General features: G+C 58.5%; 3 protein-coding genes across 3 annotated transcripts in view; 2 read left to right on the plus strand and 1 right to left on the minus strand.

The window, feature by feature from the left end:
• On the plus strand, positions 1 to 3,114 carry LOC126931592 (translation initiation factor IF-2-like). Its single transcript, XM_050749988.1, has 3 exons — positions 1 to 23; positions 1,491 to 1,889; positions 2,121 to 3,114. Exons 1-3 carry the CDS (start codon positions 1 to 3, stop codon positions 3,112 to 3,114), a joined length of 1,416 nt encoding a protein of 471 aa, XP_050605945.1.
• LOC126930835 (tubulin alpha-1A chain) overlaps positions 1 to 13,776 on the minus strand; it is a 421,509-nt gene that overhangs the window by 369,154 nt on the left and 38,579 nt on the right. The window lies entirely within an intron of this gene.
• The window catches only part of KCNH3 (potassium voltage-gated channel subfamily H member 3), a 19,012-nt gene continuing 8,324 nt past the window's right edge, over positions 3,089 to 13,776 (plus strand). Inside the window, 9 exon segments of the mRNA XM_050748332.1 lie at positions 3,089 to 3,191; positions 4,590 to 4,823; positions 5,322 to 5,456; positions 6,722 to 6,855; positions 7,289 to 7,532; positions 7,931 to 8,088; positions 8,188 to 8,395; positions 12,971 to 13,249; positions 13,545 to 13,744. Of these exon segments, the coding sequence (XP_050604289.1) occupies positions 3,116 to 3,191; positions 4,590 to 4,823; positions 5,322 to 5,456; positions 6,722 to 6,855; positions 7,289 to 7,532; positions 7,931 to 8,088; positions 8,188 to 8,395; positions 12,971 to 13,249; positions 13,545 to 13,744 (1,668 nt within the window). The 5' untranslated portion in view covers positions 3,089 to 3,115.

A 13,776-nucleotide genomic window follows, 5' to 3' on the forward strand; every position in this document is an offset into this window, starting at 1 on the left:
ATGCCCAAAACCAGCCCTGGCAGGTGAGCTGGAAGCCTGAAAGTCTAAACACTTAGGCCTTACAGGGATAAGTGTAAGGCCACCCAGACATGCTACACAAGCCCAGATGACCAGTCCTCTGAGTGCCCATACAGTTAGGCAGAGAGGCAGACCCAACGACCTAGGACTGGGATACTGTCAGGGTTCTAACCCTGGCTGTGTCATTTACCAACTCTGTTACCTTGAGCAAGTCTCTCTCTTCCTCCTCCTCCTCCTCCTCCCCCTCCTTCTCCTCCTCCACTTCTCCTCCTCCTACTACTACTACAACTCCTCTCCCCTTCCCCCTCCCCCTCCCTCCCTCCTCCTCCTCCTCCTCCTCTTCTCTTCTTCCTCCTCCTCCTCCTCCTTCTTCTTCTTCTTCCTCTTCCTCTTCCTCTTCTTCTTCTTCCTCTTCTTCTTCTTCCTCTTCTCTTCCTCCTCTCTCTCTCTCTCTCTCTGTCTCTCTCTCAGCTCTGGTTCCTCCTTTGTGAAATGGAGCATAAGGAGCACCCACCCCGGCTGTTTCACACAGCTCCCAGGAGACTCAAAATCAGATAACAAACATTTACACGTTGCAGGTGTCACACACTGTTCTAGGTCCCCTACACATACTCACTCATTGAATCCTCATTAGGACCCTCTGATGTTATTATTAGCATCCTCATTTTACAGATGAGAAAACTGAGTCAGAGAAGGGTTAATAACTTGCCTTTAAAAATCACACAGACAGGCCAGGAGTGGTGGCTCACGCCTGTAATCCCAGCACTTTGGGAGGCCGAGGCGGGCGGATCACCTGAGGTCAGGAGTTCAAGACCAGCCTGGCCAACATGATGAAACCCGATCCCTACTAAAAATACAAAAATTAGCCAGGCGTGGTGGTGCACGCCTGTAGTCCCAACTACTCAGGAGGCTGAGGCAGGAGAATTGCTTGAACTTGGGAGGCATAGGTTGCAGTGAGCAAAGATAGCTCCAATGCACTCCAGCCTGGGCAAAGGCTCCGTCTCAAAAAAAAAATAAACAAATAAAAAATCATACAGACCAAAATTTAAAAAAAAATTTTTTTTTTTAAATCACAGGGACAGCAAGTGGCAGACCTGGTTCCCAAGTGGGTGGGTGATTTCAACTGTGGCCTTATCCTGTCTCAAAGTGAACTGACTCCTAAAATGTCTTTCTTTTTAGTAGACGGCTGGACCGCTGCCTGGAGAGGAAGCCTTGAGCGGCTGGGGGAGGGGATTACTTTACAGCCAGGATCCATCCAAGGCTGGGGATGGGATGGGAGCAGGATCTGCTAAGACCCTAAGTGACCCTTAGTGACCCTAAGGAGGATTCCTTAAGGTCACTCCTCCTCCTGGGGACCAGATTCCAGGCTTCTCAGGACTGGAGAAGGGGGAACGCGTCTTCCCTTCCCAAAGCGCCAGCTCGTTTAGATACAGGTGCCTGGGGCTTTGGCCCTTGTCGCTGACGAGGGGTAGGTGGAACGGGGAACACTCCTTTCTTTCCGATACTGGTGACTGTGAGTGCGTCTCGAAGGATGGGGGTGCTGAGCCTACCGCTTCGCTCGTTAGGGAACAAATTGCTGTTTTGGCCCCGGCGGCTCCTCTGGGCGCGGGCGGCAGCCGCGCTCTCTGGCAAATCGTGGGAGGGAGGAGGAGCGGTGCTGGCAGGCAAGTCCGGGGGACCGTCGCAGCGCGGGAGGCCAAGAAGCGACGGCCGCCCCGGGCCCGGCTCCGCCCCGCCGGGAAGGGGCTCCCTGCAGCCGCCCACGGGCAGCTCCCCGCACGGCGCCGCGAGGAGCTCTCCAGGACTGAGCTGGGTGAGGCGCGGGGCTCGGCCTTCCTCGCTCCCCCGGTGCCAGGACCCGCATGCACAAGGTTCGGAAGTTTTATGCAGTGTCTGACCCCTGTCGGTCCCCTGTATTTACCACCCAATCCTCTAGCGCGCTTAGGAGAGGCAAGAGGTGACAAAAGCCAGAGGGAAATGGAGGGGCAGGACAAAGGGTCTGGCGTTCCCCTCCCCACCACACACCCTTTCCACCCACGGGGTCACACGGAGGACGTCTGACCCTTACTCCTAGGGCTACCCACCCTCTGGTTTCCCGGCAGCTCCTGCTTGCGGGGGCACTTCATAAGAGCAGCTGGATCCATTTTCCAGAGAGTCAAGTTGAGGATGAGAAAGTCTCGAGGGCCGGACAGCTGTGCGCGCAGAACCCCCGCCCCATCTGCTTTTAGATTTCCCGGGTGTGGCTGGAGCCCCTCTAGAGCGCCGGCCTTCGCTGGCCGCCGGGCCTTCACCTGCGCCTGTCGCCCTGTCCCCTTGCCCACTGCATTTTCCTCGGGAAGAGCATCTTCCACAGCATGCGCCCCCCACCCCACACGCCCCGAGCCCTTTTCCCATTCCGCCGGGGGAGAAGCGGCTGCTAGGAGGCTCTCGGAGAGCCCCCGGACTGCGGAGAAAGACGCCTCCCCTCTGCAGCTGAGGCCGAGTCAGCGGGAGGGGGCCGGCCGTTCGCCAGTGGTTCTCCGAGGGACTGGCGGGGAGGCCCGCAGGGTAGGATCAGGGCGGTCGCCGCCTCCCCGCCCCCACCGAGGTCCCGAAGGGAGGGGAGCCCTCGGCGGGAGGCCTGTCCCTTTAAGGAGGCGGCCCTGGCTGGGTGTGCCCCGTCTCCATGGTTACCCCGGTGCAGGCGGCGGGCGCGGGAGGGAGGGAGGGAAGCTGCAGCTTCTCCCCGACAGACGGAGGGAGCTGCCGAGAGCCGGCGCCGAGCGAAGCCCGAGCGGAAGCCCACCCGCAGCCGACACGCGAGCCGCTGTCGCGGAGGGAGGTGCTGAGAGCGCCGCGGCTGCGGGGCCTGGAGCCCGGGATTCGTGGGCGGCGAGGGTGCGAGGGGTCGCGCGCCATGCTCCGGGTCCCGACGGCGCGGACGCCCCCTCGCGCGCCCGCGGCCGGCGCGACCCGAGATCCCGGTCTGGGCATTGCCCCCCGACGGCTGCGCTAGGGAGCGCGGGGCCCGGCGGGGGGCGGCCGAGCTGGGCGCCCTCCCCCGGCGCGGAGTCCCCGCACCCCGGAGGGATGGGGCCGGCAGCCGCGGGCGCCTAAGATGCCGGCCATGCGGGGCCTCCTGGCGCCGCAGAACACCTTCCTGGACACCATCGCTACGCGCTTCGACGGCACGCGTGAGTCCGACCCTCGCCCACTAGCACCCGGGCCGCCGGACCCTCGCCAGGGCTCCCGCCTGCCCTGAACCCCCAGCAGCCCAGCTTGGCGCCCGCCTGTTCTCACCCTCTCCTCCCTACCCGCCCCTCTTGAGGCTGGGGCCATCGTCTCCTGCTAGGAGCCGTTTCCCTGAAGGTTCGGGGTCAACACTGCTTCAGGCGAGGCAACAGGACCAGAAGTCCCTGGGTGTGGGTCCTGGGATGCTCTCTGTTAGCTGGGTCTCGAACCCGAACCTGGTCAGTCTGACCCGTCCCACCCCTGCGTCTGGCGCTGTCGCAGCAACTACCCTCAGACTGGCGGGGTAAGGCGAGGCGGGTGAGCAGTGCTCAGGGACAGCTGAGAGGGCTCAAAAAACAGATTTAGAAAAGAGATTTGCAAACGGAGATAGAGTAGGCGGGACTCGGGAGAGCATGGTGTGTCCAAGCCCCGTGTCTCATAGCCTGAACCCCCTAGACTTGGGGAGGCCATATAGCCCCAAGAAGATGGTCTGGGGACTCCCATCAGAACTGGCGAAGTTTGGAGAAGGCGCCCCAAGCTCTGGATCCCCGGTTCCGGGGGCTCTGAGCACAGGGGAAGTGGTGAAAGCCCCTCCCCCCTCCTCTCCCTCACATCCCCCGTGGGGCTTCCCAGCTCTCTGCCTAGGTCCTCCTTGGTCTCCGGTTCCTGATAGGGGGTGGGAGCCCAGCACTGAGCTCTCCCCCCTCTGGGCTCCTCCATCTGCTTTGCCAGTTTGCTTGGCTCCTGCAGCCTGCTGATTCAGTGCCCCCTACTCCCCAATACATTCCTGGCTCCTGGCTCCCGAGCTCAGTCACCATTCTTACACCCCCATTCTTGATCACATTCACTAATTCCTGAGCCAGGTCAGGCAGCTAGGGCTAAAACACAGACAGCAGGATGTATGGTGGTCTGGGGTTGCCTCCCAGTCTAGGTGTGTCCCAGTGGGAGAAGCCAGACAGCCAACCTGGGTACCTGGCTTGTGGGTGAGCCTGGCAGAAGTAGAGGTGGGGCTGAGGCTGGCGCAGAGCTGGCAGTGCAGTCCTTGTTAGGGAATCCCCAATCCCAGCCCTTACCCCACATTGCTCAGGACACCCTCCAGAGGGCACAGTGCCCGTACAGCGTTTCATTCACTGACCTCAGTTCACACGTACTGATCCTTGAATGTACTCACACCTGCTGCAGGGCACTGACAAACAGGTGACACACACTAATTGCCATTCATAAACAGCCCGGCCCTAACACACACAGGATTCCTGGGGTTTGAAAAACCCACTATTTGGTTGCAGGTATTTGGGAAAGGAGGGGTGGTAGGCCTCCTGCCCCTTCACCCCACGCCTCCTCTGAGAGGTGCTCTCTTGCAGACAGTAACTTCGTGCTGGGCAACGCCCAGGTGGCGGGGCTCTTCCCCGTGGTCTACTGCTCTGATGGCTTCTGTGACCTCACGGGCTTCTCCCGGGCTGAGGTCATGCAGCGGGGCTGTGCCTGCTCCTTCCTTTATGGGCCAGACACCAGTGAGCTCGTCCGCCAACAGATCCGCAAGGCCCTGGACGAGCACAAGGAGTTCAAGGCTGAGCTGATCCTGTACCGGAAGAGCGGTGAGGGGCCACCTGGCCAGCCTGCCTCACCTTCGCAGTCTTACCCAGCCTGGCACCAGCCCCATCCACTGTCCCTCCTCCTTTCTGTTGCCATCTTCTCCATCTCCCCATCTCATCCCATCTTTCCATCCCCGCATCCAACCCCTCTTGCTCCATCTGACCTCTTGCCCGTGGCTCCCCATCTCTACCTGCCTCACCCTAGACTCAGCCTGCATTCAGTTCCAACCTTGGGTTTCCCGCATCCAACAGAAAAACATCCGCATTTCGGCAGGGCAGATCTACCGCGGGACAGGTCTGGCTGTCATGTTTGCTCTCCTTTGCCTCCGCCCCCCAATTCCATCAAGCCCTGCCCTCAGTGAAACTGGACTGCCAGCCCCTCCCCCAGGAAACCACTGGATCCTGCCTGTGTCTTGCCCAGGATGTCAGTGGAGCCAGGGCCTCTGTCACCTCAGGCAGTGCCAAGAATGGGAGGTGGGCTGAGTTTGTTTTTGTGCCCAGGGCTCCCGTTCTGGTGTCTCCTGGATGTGATACCCATAAAGAATGAGAAAGGGGAGGTGGCTCTCTTCCTAGTCTCTCACAAGGACATCAGTGAAACCAAGAACCGAGGGGGCCCTGACAGATGGAAGGAGACAGGTAGGTGCATATAGGTGCTGTGGTTGGGGTGTTGGGTGCTGCAGGCCTGGGCGGGGCCTTGGCACCCAGTCTGAGTATGGGGGTCCCCCATGCCTCCTGTATTCATTTCACTCCCACTCGGGCTGCCTGAGAGGCCTGTGCTGCTCTCATCTCCACGTGATTCCTCGGTATGGGAATATTTTTTCCAAATAGACAGATTGAGACAAAGTTAGAGTTTTTTGTTTTGTTTTGTTTTGTTTTTTTGAGACGGAGTCTCACCCTGTTGCCCAGGCTGGAATGCAGTGGTGCGATCTGGGCTCACTGCAACCTCCGCCTCCTGGGTTCAAGCAATTCTCCTGCCCCAGCCTCCCAAGTAGCTGGGATTACAGGCACGCGCCACTACGCCCAGCTAATTTTTGTATTTTCAGTAGAGACAGGGTTTCACTATATTGGTCAGGCTGGTCTCAAACTCTTGACCTCGTGATCCACCTGCCTTGGCCACCCAAAGTGCTGGGATTACAGACGTGAGCCACCCCGCCCAGCCGACAAAGTTAGAGTTTTTAAATCAACTTTATTAAGAAACTGAAAGCAAACAAACCCCACTGTACCCGTGAAACATTACTTTCTGACCAGTTAATAAGGTTGAGCACAGACCCACTAGGTTCCTCTTCCCTACAGCAAACCTGACTAGGGGTGGAGCTCTGGGCAAAGCCTGCTTTTAAGTTCTTTGAGTCTTCCCCCTCTCGTGTCCTCCAAGGCTGGGGCAGGCCTTTGGGCAGGTTACAAAACTGTCAAGGCCTCTTTGCCATTTGGGGATGCTGGGGGTGCTCTCCATTCCCACTCCCATACTGCCAGTGCTGGGTCTGCCTCTCCATGATGTCAGCCTTCATTGTCACCCTCTGGTCCCTGCACTAGCTCCTGGCTCCTGCTGTAAGTTCCCACACCTCTGCTGATGGCCTCCTGCTAGTTCTCCACCCTGACCCTGTGAGGTACCTCCTCGCTTCCTGTCCCAGGCCTTTCCCCATAGAGATCCTCTGGTCCAAACCTCCTCTTCCTGGAAGCAGACCCCAGAGGTAGTGTCTGTAAGCACTCCTAGGACTGCCCATTGCTGGGCTGGGCAAGCGAACCCAGGAAGTGAGGAATACCTGAGCCCTCAACTCTAAACAGTCTAAGTGGTCAATGAGCCAGACCAGTCTATGGGCCAGCAACTGTGTCCTACACCTGACCCGGAGCTAGGGCATGTGGGCACACACCCATCATATTCATGGGCCCCTCTGCTTTTGCAGGTAGTGGCCGGCGCCGATATGGCCGGGCACGATCCAAAGGCTTCAATGCCAACCGGCGGCGGAGCCGGGCTGTGCTCTACCACCTGTCCGGGCACCTGCAGAAGCAGCCCAAGGGCAAGCACAAGCTCAATAAGGTGGGCTGAGCCCTGGGAGGTGTGGGAGAGGGGAGTGGCAGACACAGGAGATGGGGAAGGGGACTTGATCTACCACAGAGAGAATGTCCTAGGGGCCACCTAGGCCTTGCCAGCACTTTGGGGGTTGGGACTGAAGGATCACATGCCTGATCCATCAAAGGTACAGAAGAAAGTCCTGGCCTGGGAGGCAGGTGGGCCTTGGTTCAATCCTGGCTCCTCCCCTAAGCAGCTGTGTGGCTGCAGCTAAGTCACTTAACTTGCCTGATCTTTAGTTTTCTGATCTATAAAATGGAGACGCTAATGTCATCTCGAAGCAGATGTTGCTTCGAGAACGCAGGGAGAGAAAGGAGGTGGATGTGGGTCCCAGACTCTATCCAAACTCAGCTTGTGCCAATATTCTTTTCTCTGCCTGGACCTGCCATGCTTCACTCAGGGGGTGTTTGGGGAGAAGCCAAACTTGCCTGAGTACAAAGTAGCTGCCATCCGGAAGTCGCCTTTCATCCTGTTGCACTGTGGGGCGCTGAGGGCCACCTGGGATGGCTTCATCCTGCTCGCCACGCTCTATGTGGCTGTCACCGTGCCCTACAGCGTGTGTGTGAGCACAGCACGGGAGCCCAGTGCCGCCCGCGGCCCACCCAGCGTCTGTGACCTGGCTGTGGAGGTCCTCTTCATCCTTGGTGCGTGCACTCTGCCCTTCCACCCCACCCTCTGCTGGCACCCTGGGGCTTTGCTGGGGATAGTCCACGTGGCTTCTAGGGCCCTACAGTGCGCCCCTCGCCCTCTCTCATTTGTAACCTGTGAGCTTTGAAATCAGACCTAGGTTCCAAACATCTGCCACTTACAAGTTATATGACCCTGAGCTGGTCAAAGCCTCTCTGAGCCTCCATAAAATAGATTCCCCCTTTGTAAAATAGGCAAAATGATGTCTACCTGTTACAGTTACTGTGAGAACTAAGTCAGATGATATATGGAAAGGGCCGGGGACAGTGTCAGCTACTGAGAAGGTAAGCAGGTGTCCAGGCAAGAGTGGCTGCCCCCCAGCCCCAGTGCTGACTCCCACCTGGATTCCCCACAGACATTGTGCTGAATTTCCGTACCACATTCGTGTCCAAGTCGGGCCAGGTGGTGTTTGCCCCAAAGTCCATTTGCCTCCACTACGTCACCACCTGGTTCCTGCTGGATGTCATCGCAGCGCTGCCCTTTGACCTGCTGCATGCCTTCAAGGTCAACGTGGTCAGTGTGGCTGGGCTGGCTGGGTGGGTGGACTTGGCCAGGGGACAGGCAGGGCCAGCCTGGCTGACCTCCCTCCTTCCCTCCCTCCCCGCATCTTAGTACTTCGGGGCCCACCTGCTGAAGACGGTGCGCCTGCTGCGCCTGCTGCGCCTGCTTCCGCGGCTGGACCGGTACTCGCAGTACAGCGCCGTGGTGCTGACACTGCTCATGGCCGTGTTTGCCCTGCTTGCGCACTGGGTTGCCTGCGTCTGGTTTTACATTGGTCAGCGGGAGATCGAGAGCAGCGAATCCGAGCTGCCTGAGATTGGTACTGGAGGCTCCCTCTGCATGTGGTGGGGAGGGAGTTGTGCAAACGTGTCAGAGGAGTGTGAGCACAAGTGTGGGTGCTGTGTCAGGGACCTGTGCAAGTCTGCATGTGTGCAAATCAGAGAAGAGGGTGTGCAGGTGTGAGTATGACAACCACCACCATGTGACAGGCCTGTTCTCCAGCAGCTGGGCCTTGTGGAGAAAGCCCAAGGAATCTCAGTCGCCCATCCAAGGCCTCCTGGGACCAAATGTTGGTCACATTCCTTAAACCCCTGCCCCGTTGGGAAGGCCAAGCAGGGAGCCACTGCCCTCCAGGGTTTCTCTGATACCCAGCACTCTCCACCCCTTCCCCTGCATCCTCTTTGAAGCTTGATCCCAATACCTTGGCTTCCAAAGCCCCTGCCTTCTCTTGTCACCTCCAGTCCACATTGCTCCTGTCATCTCCAGTCCACATTTCTCCCTGCTGCATCTCTGCTCTCCCCCAGCCTAAAAAGCAGCCTTTCTGCGTCCCCAGCATCTTCACTCTCCTTCATGTCACCTCTCTTCCTTCCACAGCTCCTCCCTCTGCTCACCACCCACTCACATCTTAACTCCTGCTGGGAGGGCTTCCACCCCCACCTCTGCACCCAAAATGTCACCCGGAAGGTCACAGTGACCTTCTGGGGCCAAACCCTCATCCTCCTCGAAGTTCCTGTATCTGCCAACCACAGTTCCTCTCAGCTGTGGGTGATGCAGCCCTTGGCTGGCCTCCTCCCAGCTCCTCCAAGTTCCAGGGTCTCCAGACCTTTCCTCACAGCTCTCCCGCTTCACCTTGCTTTCCCTCGGCCATTCCACTGACACCACTGAGTGAACATCTCAACTTCCCCCTTTAGCCAAACCATTCCATTCCAGCTGTTTTTAACTCTCACTGTGCCTCAGGTCCAAAATCAAGCCTGACTTCTTCCTCCCCAGCCCTCCAGCCCTCTCTCATCTTCCAGGTAACTGACATTTAGCCGGGTTTCCAGGTGCAGGTGGCCTCTTATGACTGTCTGCTCCTTGTTGGAGTCACCAGGTGTCCAGGTCAGCCTTAGAAACCAGGTCTGACCAGTTCTCTGGGAACTACAAGGCTCCTGTGAATCCTCTCTCCCTCTCAAGCTCACGGGAGGCCTGTGTGTGTCACAGAGGGCCCACTTGAAATTTCCCCCGAGTGCTCTCACTGCTGAGCAGGTGGAAACCAGGACACTCCAGGCAGTGACAGCTCCTTGGTGCCTGCCATTCCCAGAGGAAGCCTGTGGTAGCAGCTGCTCTGGGGTCAGATGACCACACGGCAAACACAGTCAGAGGGCCAGGAGACGGACAATGGTGAAACAAAGCCTGTCTCCACCACCCAGCCCCGAAGTGAGCTGAGACACCAAATCCCCAGGTCCACTCCCGCCCCCTGAAATGGGACCCAGATACCCTTGGTCTTCTGTCCATGAGGCTCCTCTCTTCCAACCACCTCACAGGGGTTGCTGATCTGACACTAAGAACACCTCTAGCTCCCAAGAGTCTCTGGGCCCCACAGGGTGGGCAAGGGTGGGTCGACCCTTGCAGATATACATGGTATTCTTTCACCCTTGACCCCTGAGTTCCAGGGCGGTTTCGTTCCATTTGGAGCCAGTACTAGTCTACATTTAGATACTTTACAAGTTCTTCACATCATCATCTCCTCTTTCTCCAGGGAGTCTGCCCCCTAACGGGGTTGGCACCAAACCCAGACCTCTCCAAGTCCAGCCCAGGCAGGAGAGCTCCTTGTAGGGGGAGGTGAGGCTGAGGTGGGTGGGTGGGTGGGTGGCTCCTTCTCCGTGCTTCCTTGACTGGGTTTCCTTTTCCACTGTCCATGATGTGGACAGAGTTCTTTCCCCAGATTCCCACTAGCCCAGTGGAGGTGGGCTGGATTTTCACAAGACTGTGCCGAGTATTGAGGGAGAGAACTCAGGGCACTCCTCAGTGTGTGAGCCCCCAGCCTCTGGGACAGCTCCTGCTGGCCTGACCCCGCCCTGCTGGAGGCACCATCCTGGCCCCAGCTTCAGGGGCTGCTGATGTCCCATGGCCAACACTTAGAGATCAGAGGCCTCCCTGCTACTCTCTCCTGTGTCCTGCTGCTTCTCCCCACCTTCCCTATTCTGGGCATCTGGCTTTGGGTGACTTCACCCTCAGAGGCCAACTAAACAGTGATTGTGAAGAGTTTTGTGTACTCCATTTTTTTTTTTTTTTTTTTTTTTTGAGACAGAGTCTCACTTTGTCACCCAGGCTGGAGTGCAACAGCGCAATCTCGGCTCACTACTACCTCCGCCTCCTGTGTTCAAGCAATTCTTCTGCCTCAGCCTCCCGAGTAGCTGGGATTACAGTCATGCGCCACCATGCCCGGCTAATTTTTGTATTTTTAGTAGAGACGGGGTTTCACCACGCTGGTCAGGCTGGTGTCGAACTCCTGAGCTTGTGATCCGCCCACCTCAGCCTCCCAAAGTGCTGGGATTACAGGCATGAGCCACTGTGCCCAACCACGTACTCCATTGCATTATTATAGCACACCTCAGATAACGGGAAGGTGAACCCCCACCTTGGTGCAGGTCTTAGTACATCCCCCTAAATTCCTTAGCCTGGAATGTAATGCCCTCACTGTTAACCCCACATTCTAGCCAAACTGAGCTATTTGCCTGTACTTGTCTTAAAATATCAATCTCCAGGTTTGGCTCGTGCCTGTCCCTCCACCAGGAATGACCCCCTCGGTTTCTTTGTATCAAAACCCTAACTACCCTTTGGAACCAGGAACAAATGTCCCTTCTTCCAGAAGCCTTCTAGCCCTAGCCCATGGCACTTGGTTCGAGCCCCCCTTCCTTCCTGCTGTGTGGCACCTCTGAGATGTAGCTCTGGCCCTATGTCATCTGCCCTTCTGAACTGGAGCCCTCAGGGAGCTCCTGTGGGGCCCCTAGCTCCTGGCACACTGTGCGAGGTTGCTGAATGAATGAGTGGGTGGATGACAAATGTGTCGGGGCCACAGGGACCCATATGCCTAAAGTGTTAGGGAGAGTCTGGAGTAGGGGGTCTGTGCTGAGGTGGGAGGAGCAGAGCACAGGTGGAGAGGTGGGGTCCCACTGCAGCCTGTGACCCCAAGCCACAGCCACACATTTCTAGATCAGCCAATCTGCCCTGTCTCTCTTGCACCCCATGGCCCTCAGCTCTGCCAGGACCTCTGTGGACCTTGGGACCCCCCACCCAACACCCTAGAGCTCCTGCAACCCTCCAGCTAGGCTCGAGAGTGACTCCCAGCGCACAGGCTTGGGAGAGACCTCAGTGCACAGCCCTACTCTGTGCCAAGGCCAGGTGGAGAATGTTGGGCTAAGGAGAAATCCAGCCTCTACTCCGTGGCCCAGTCTGGCCTGTGCCTGTGTGTGTGTGTGTGACTGTGTGTGTGTGTGTGACTGTGTGTGTGTGTGTGTGTGACTGTGTGTGTGTGTGTGTGTGTGCGTGTGACTGTGCGTGTGTGCGTGTGTGACTGTGCGTGTGTGTGATTGTGTGTGTGAGACTGTGTGTGTGTGACTGTGTGTGACTGTGTGTGTGTGTGTGACTGTGTGTGTGACTGTGTGTGTGTGTGATGTGTGTGTGTGTGTGTGTGTGTGACTGTGTGTGTGTGACTGTGTGTGTGTGTGACTGTGCGTGTGTGTGACTGTGTGTGCGTGTGACTGTGTGTGTGTGTGAGTGTGTGTGTGTGTGTGACTGTGTGTGTGTGACTGTGTGTGTGAGTGTGTGTGTGTGACTGTGTGTGTGTGCATGTGCACGCACCTGTGTTAATGTATTCACCTATGTGCTCTTGTCCACGAAAGTGTGTCTCCACCCCCCGCCTAAGTGACAGCGTGTAGGCACCAGTGTACCTTTGTCCCTCTTCCAAGTGTGCACAGGCCTTTTCAGTGTGAGTGGCTATGGCGAGGTGCCTGTAAGGGGCACACATGTGTCCTTTGTCTTCTTGACTGTGTGGGACACACACATAGCCTTAACCGTGTGTGTGCATGTCCATGCAGGCGTACTTGGGACCTGTGTGTGAGGCTGAGTGGTTTGTGTGGCTGTGTGGCTGTGGGGAGGGATGAGGCTGAATGGGGAGGGGAGGGAGGGCCTTCTGGAGCAGATGGGCTCAGAGAAATGCAGGAAGAGGAGTCCTGGTGGGCAGGTGGAGGTGAGGGTGGAGGTGGCCTCACCATCCATCTTTGGGGTTGAGGCTGTGGTTGAATGCAGTGAGCACCCCAGTCCTTTTGCCCACGCCAGCCAGGCCCTCCTACTGGGCCCGTTACCTGGGATGGGTGCCAGGCATGGGGGAAGGGGTGTGATTTCCCTTGTGTCATCCCCAGTGCCAACAGGAGCTGGCGGGGGAAATGGCAGACTCTTCTGAGGGTTGAGGGGGTGGAGAGGGGCGTGCTAGGCTGGCAGTGAAGGGGCAAAGTGGCGGGAAGCCATGGGGCTCGGTCTGTGTCTGAGTGTCCCCACCCCCAGGGTCCCGCATCCTCGCCCACAGTGTAGCCGAGTCTTCCTGCCTGCTCAGTCCCTTCTGTTCCCTCCTCAGGCTGGCTGCAGGAGCTGGCCCGCCGACTGGAGACCCCCTACTACCTGGTGGGCCGGAGACCAGCCGGAGGGAACAGCTCTGGCCAGAGTGACAACTGCAGCAGCAGCAGCGAGGCCAACGGGACGGGGCTGGAGCTGCTAGGCGGCCCGTCGCTGCGCAGCGCCTACATCACCTCCCTCTACTTCGCACTCAGCAGCCTCACCAGCGTGGGCTTCGGCAACGTGTCCGCCAACACGGACACTGAGAAGATCTTCTCCATCTGCACCATGCTCATCGGCGGTGAGCCCGGTCGCGCGCGTCTTCCCGGGTTCACTCCCAGACTTCTGCCCGCAGGCGGCGCCGTCCCACTCCCCGGAGGGCCTGAGGCCGGGGGCTCTTCCGCTTTAGGTGGCCGTGGAACTCCGGGCCGGGGATGGGGAAGACTCGGGGGCCGGGGGGGTGGGGGAGACCCCGCCCCGCACAGCGGCCCTCGGGCCTTGCCTAGGAGCGTGCGGGGTCGGAGACAGATGAGCCTAGCGTGGTGTCAGGCCGGGCCAGGTCCCCAAGGTGACCCCCTCTCACCACCTTCCCCCAGCCCTGATGCACGCGGTGGTGTTCGGGAACGTGACGGCCATCATCCAGCGCATGTACGCCCGCCGCTTTCTGTACCACAGCCGCACGCGCGACCTGCGCGACTACATCCGCATCCACCGTATCCCCAAGCCCCTCAAGCAGCGCATGCTGGAGTACTTCCAGGCCACCTGGGCGGTGAACAATGGCATCGACACCACCGAGGTGCGGCCTCCAGGGCTGGGCCTGCTAGCCTT

This window comes from Macaca thibetana, chromosome 11, assembly GCF_024542745.1.
Source record: "Macaca thibetana thibetana isolate TM-01 chromosome 11, ASM2454274v1, whole genome shotgun sequence".
Classification (NCBI taxonomy): domain Eukaryota; kingdom Metazoa; phylum Chordata; class Mammalia; order Primates; family Cercopithecidae; genus Macaca; species Macaca thibetana.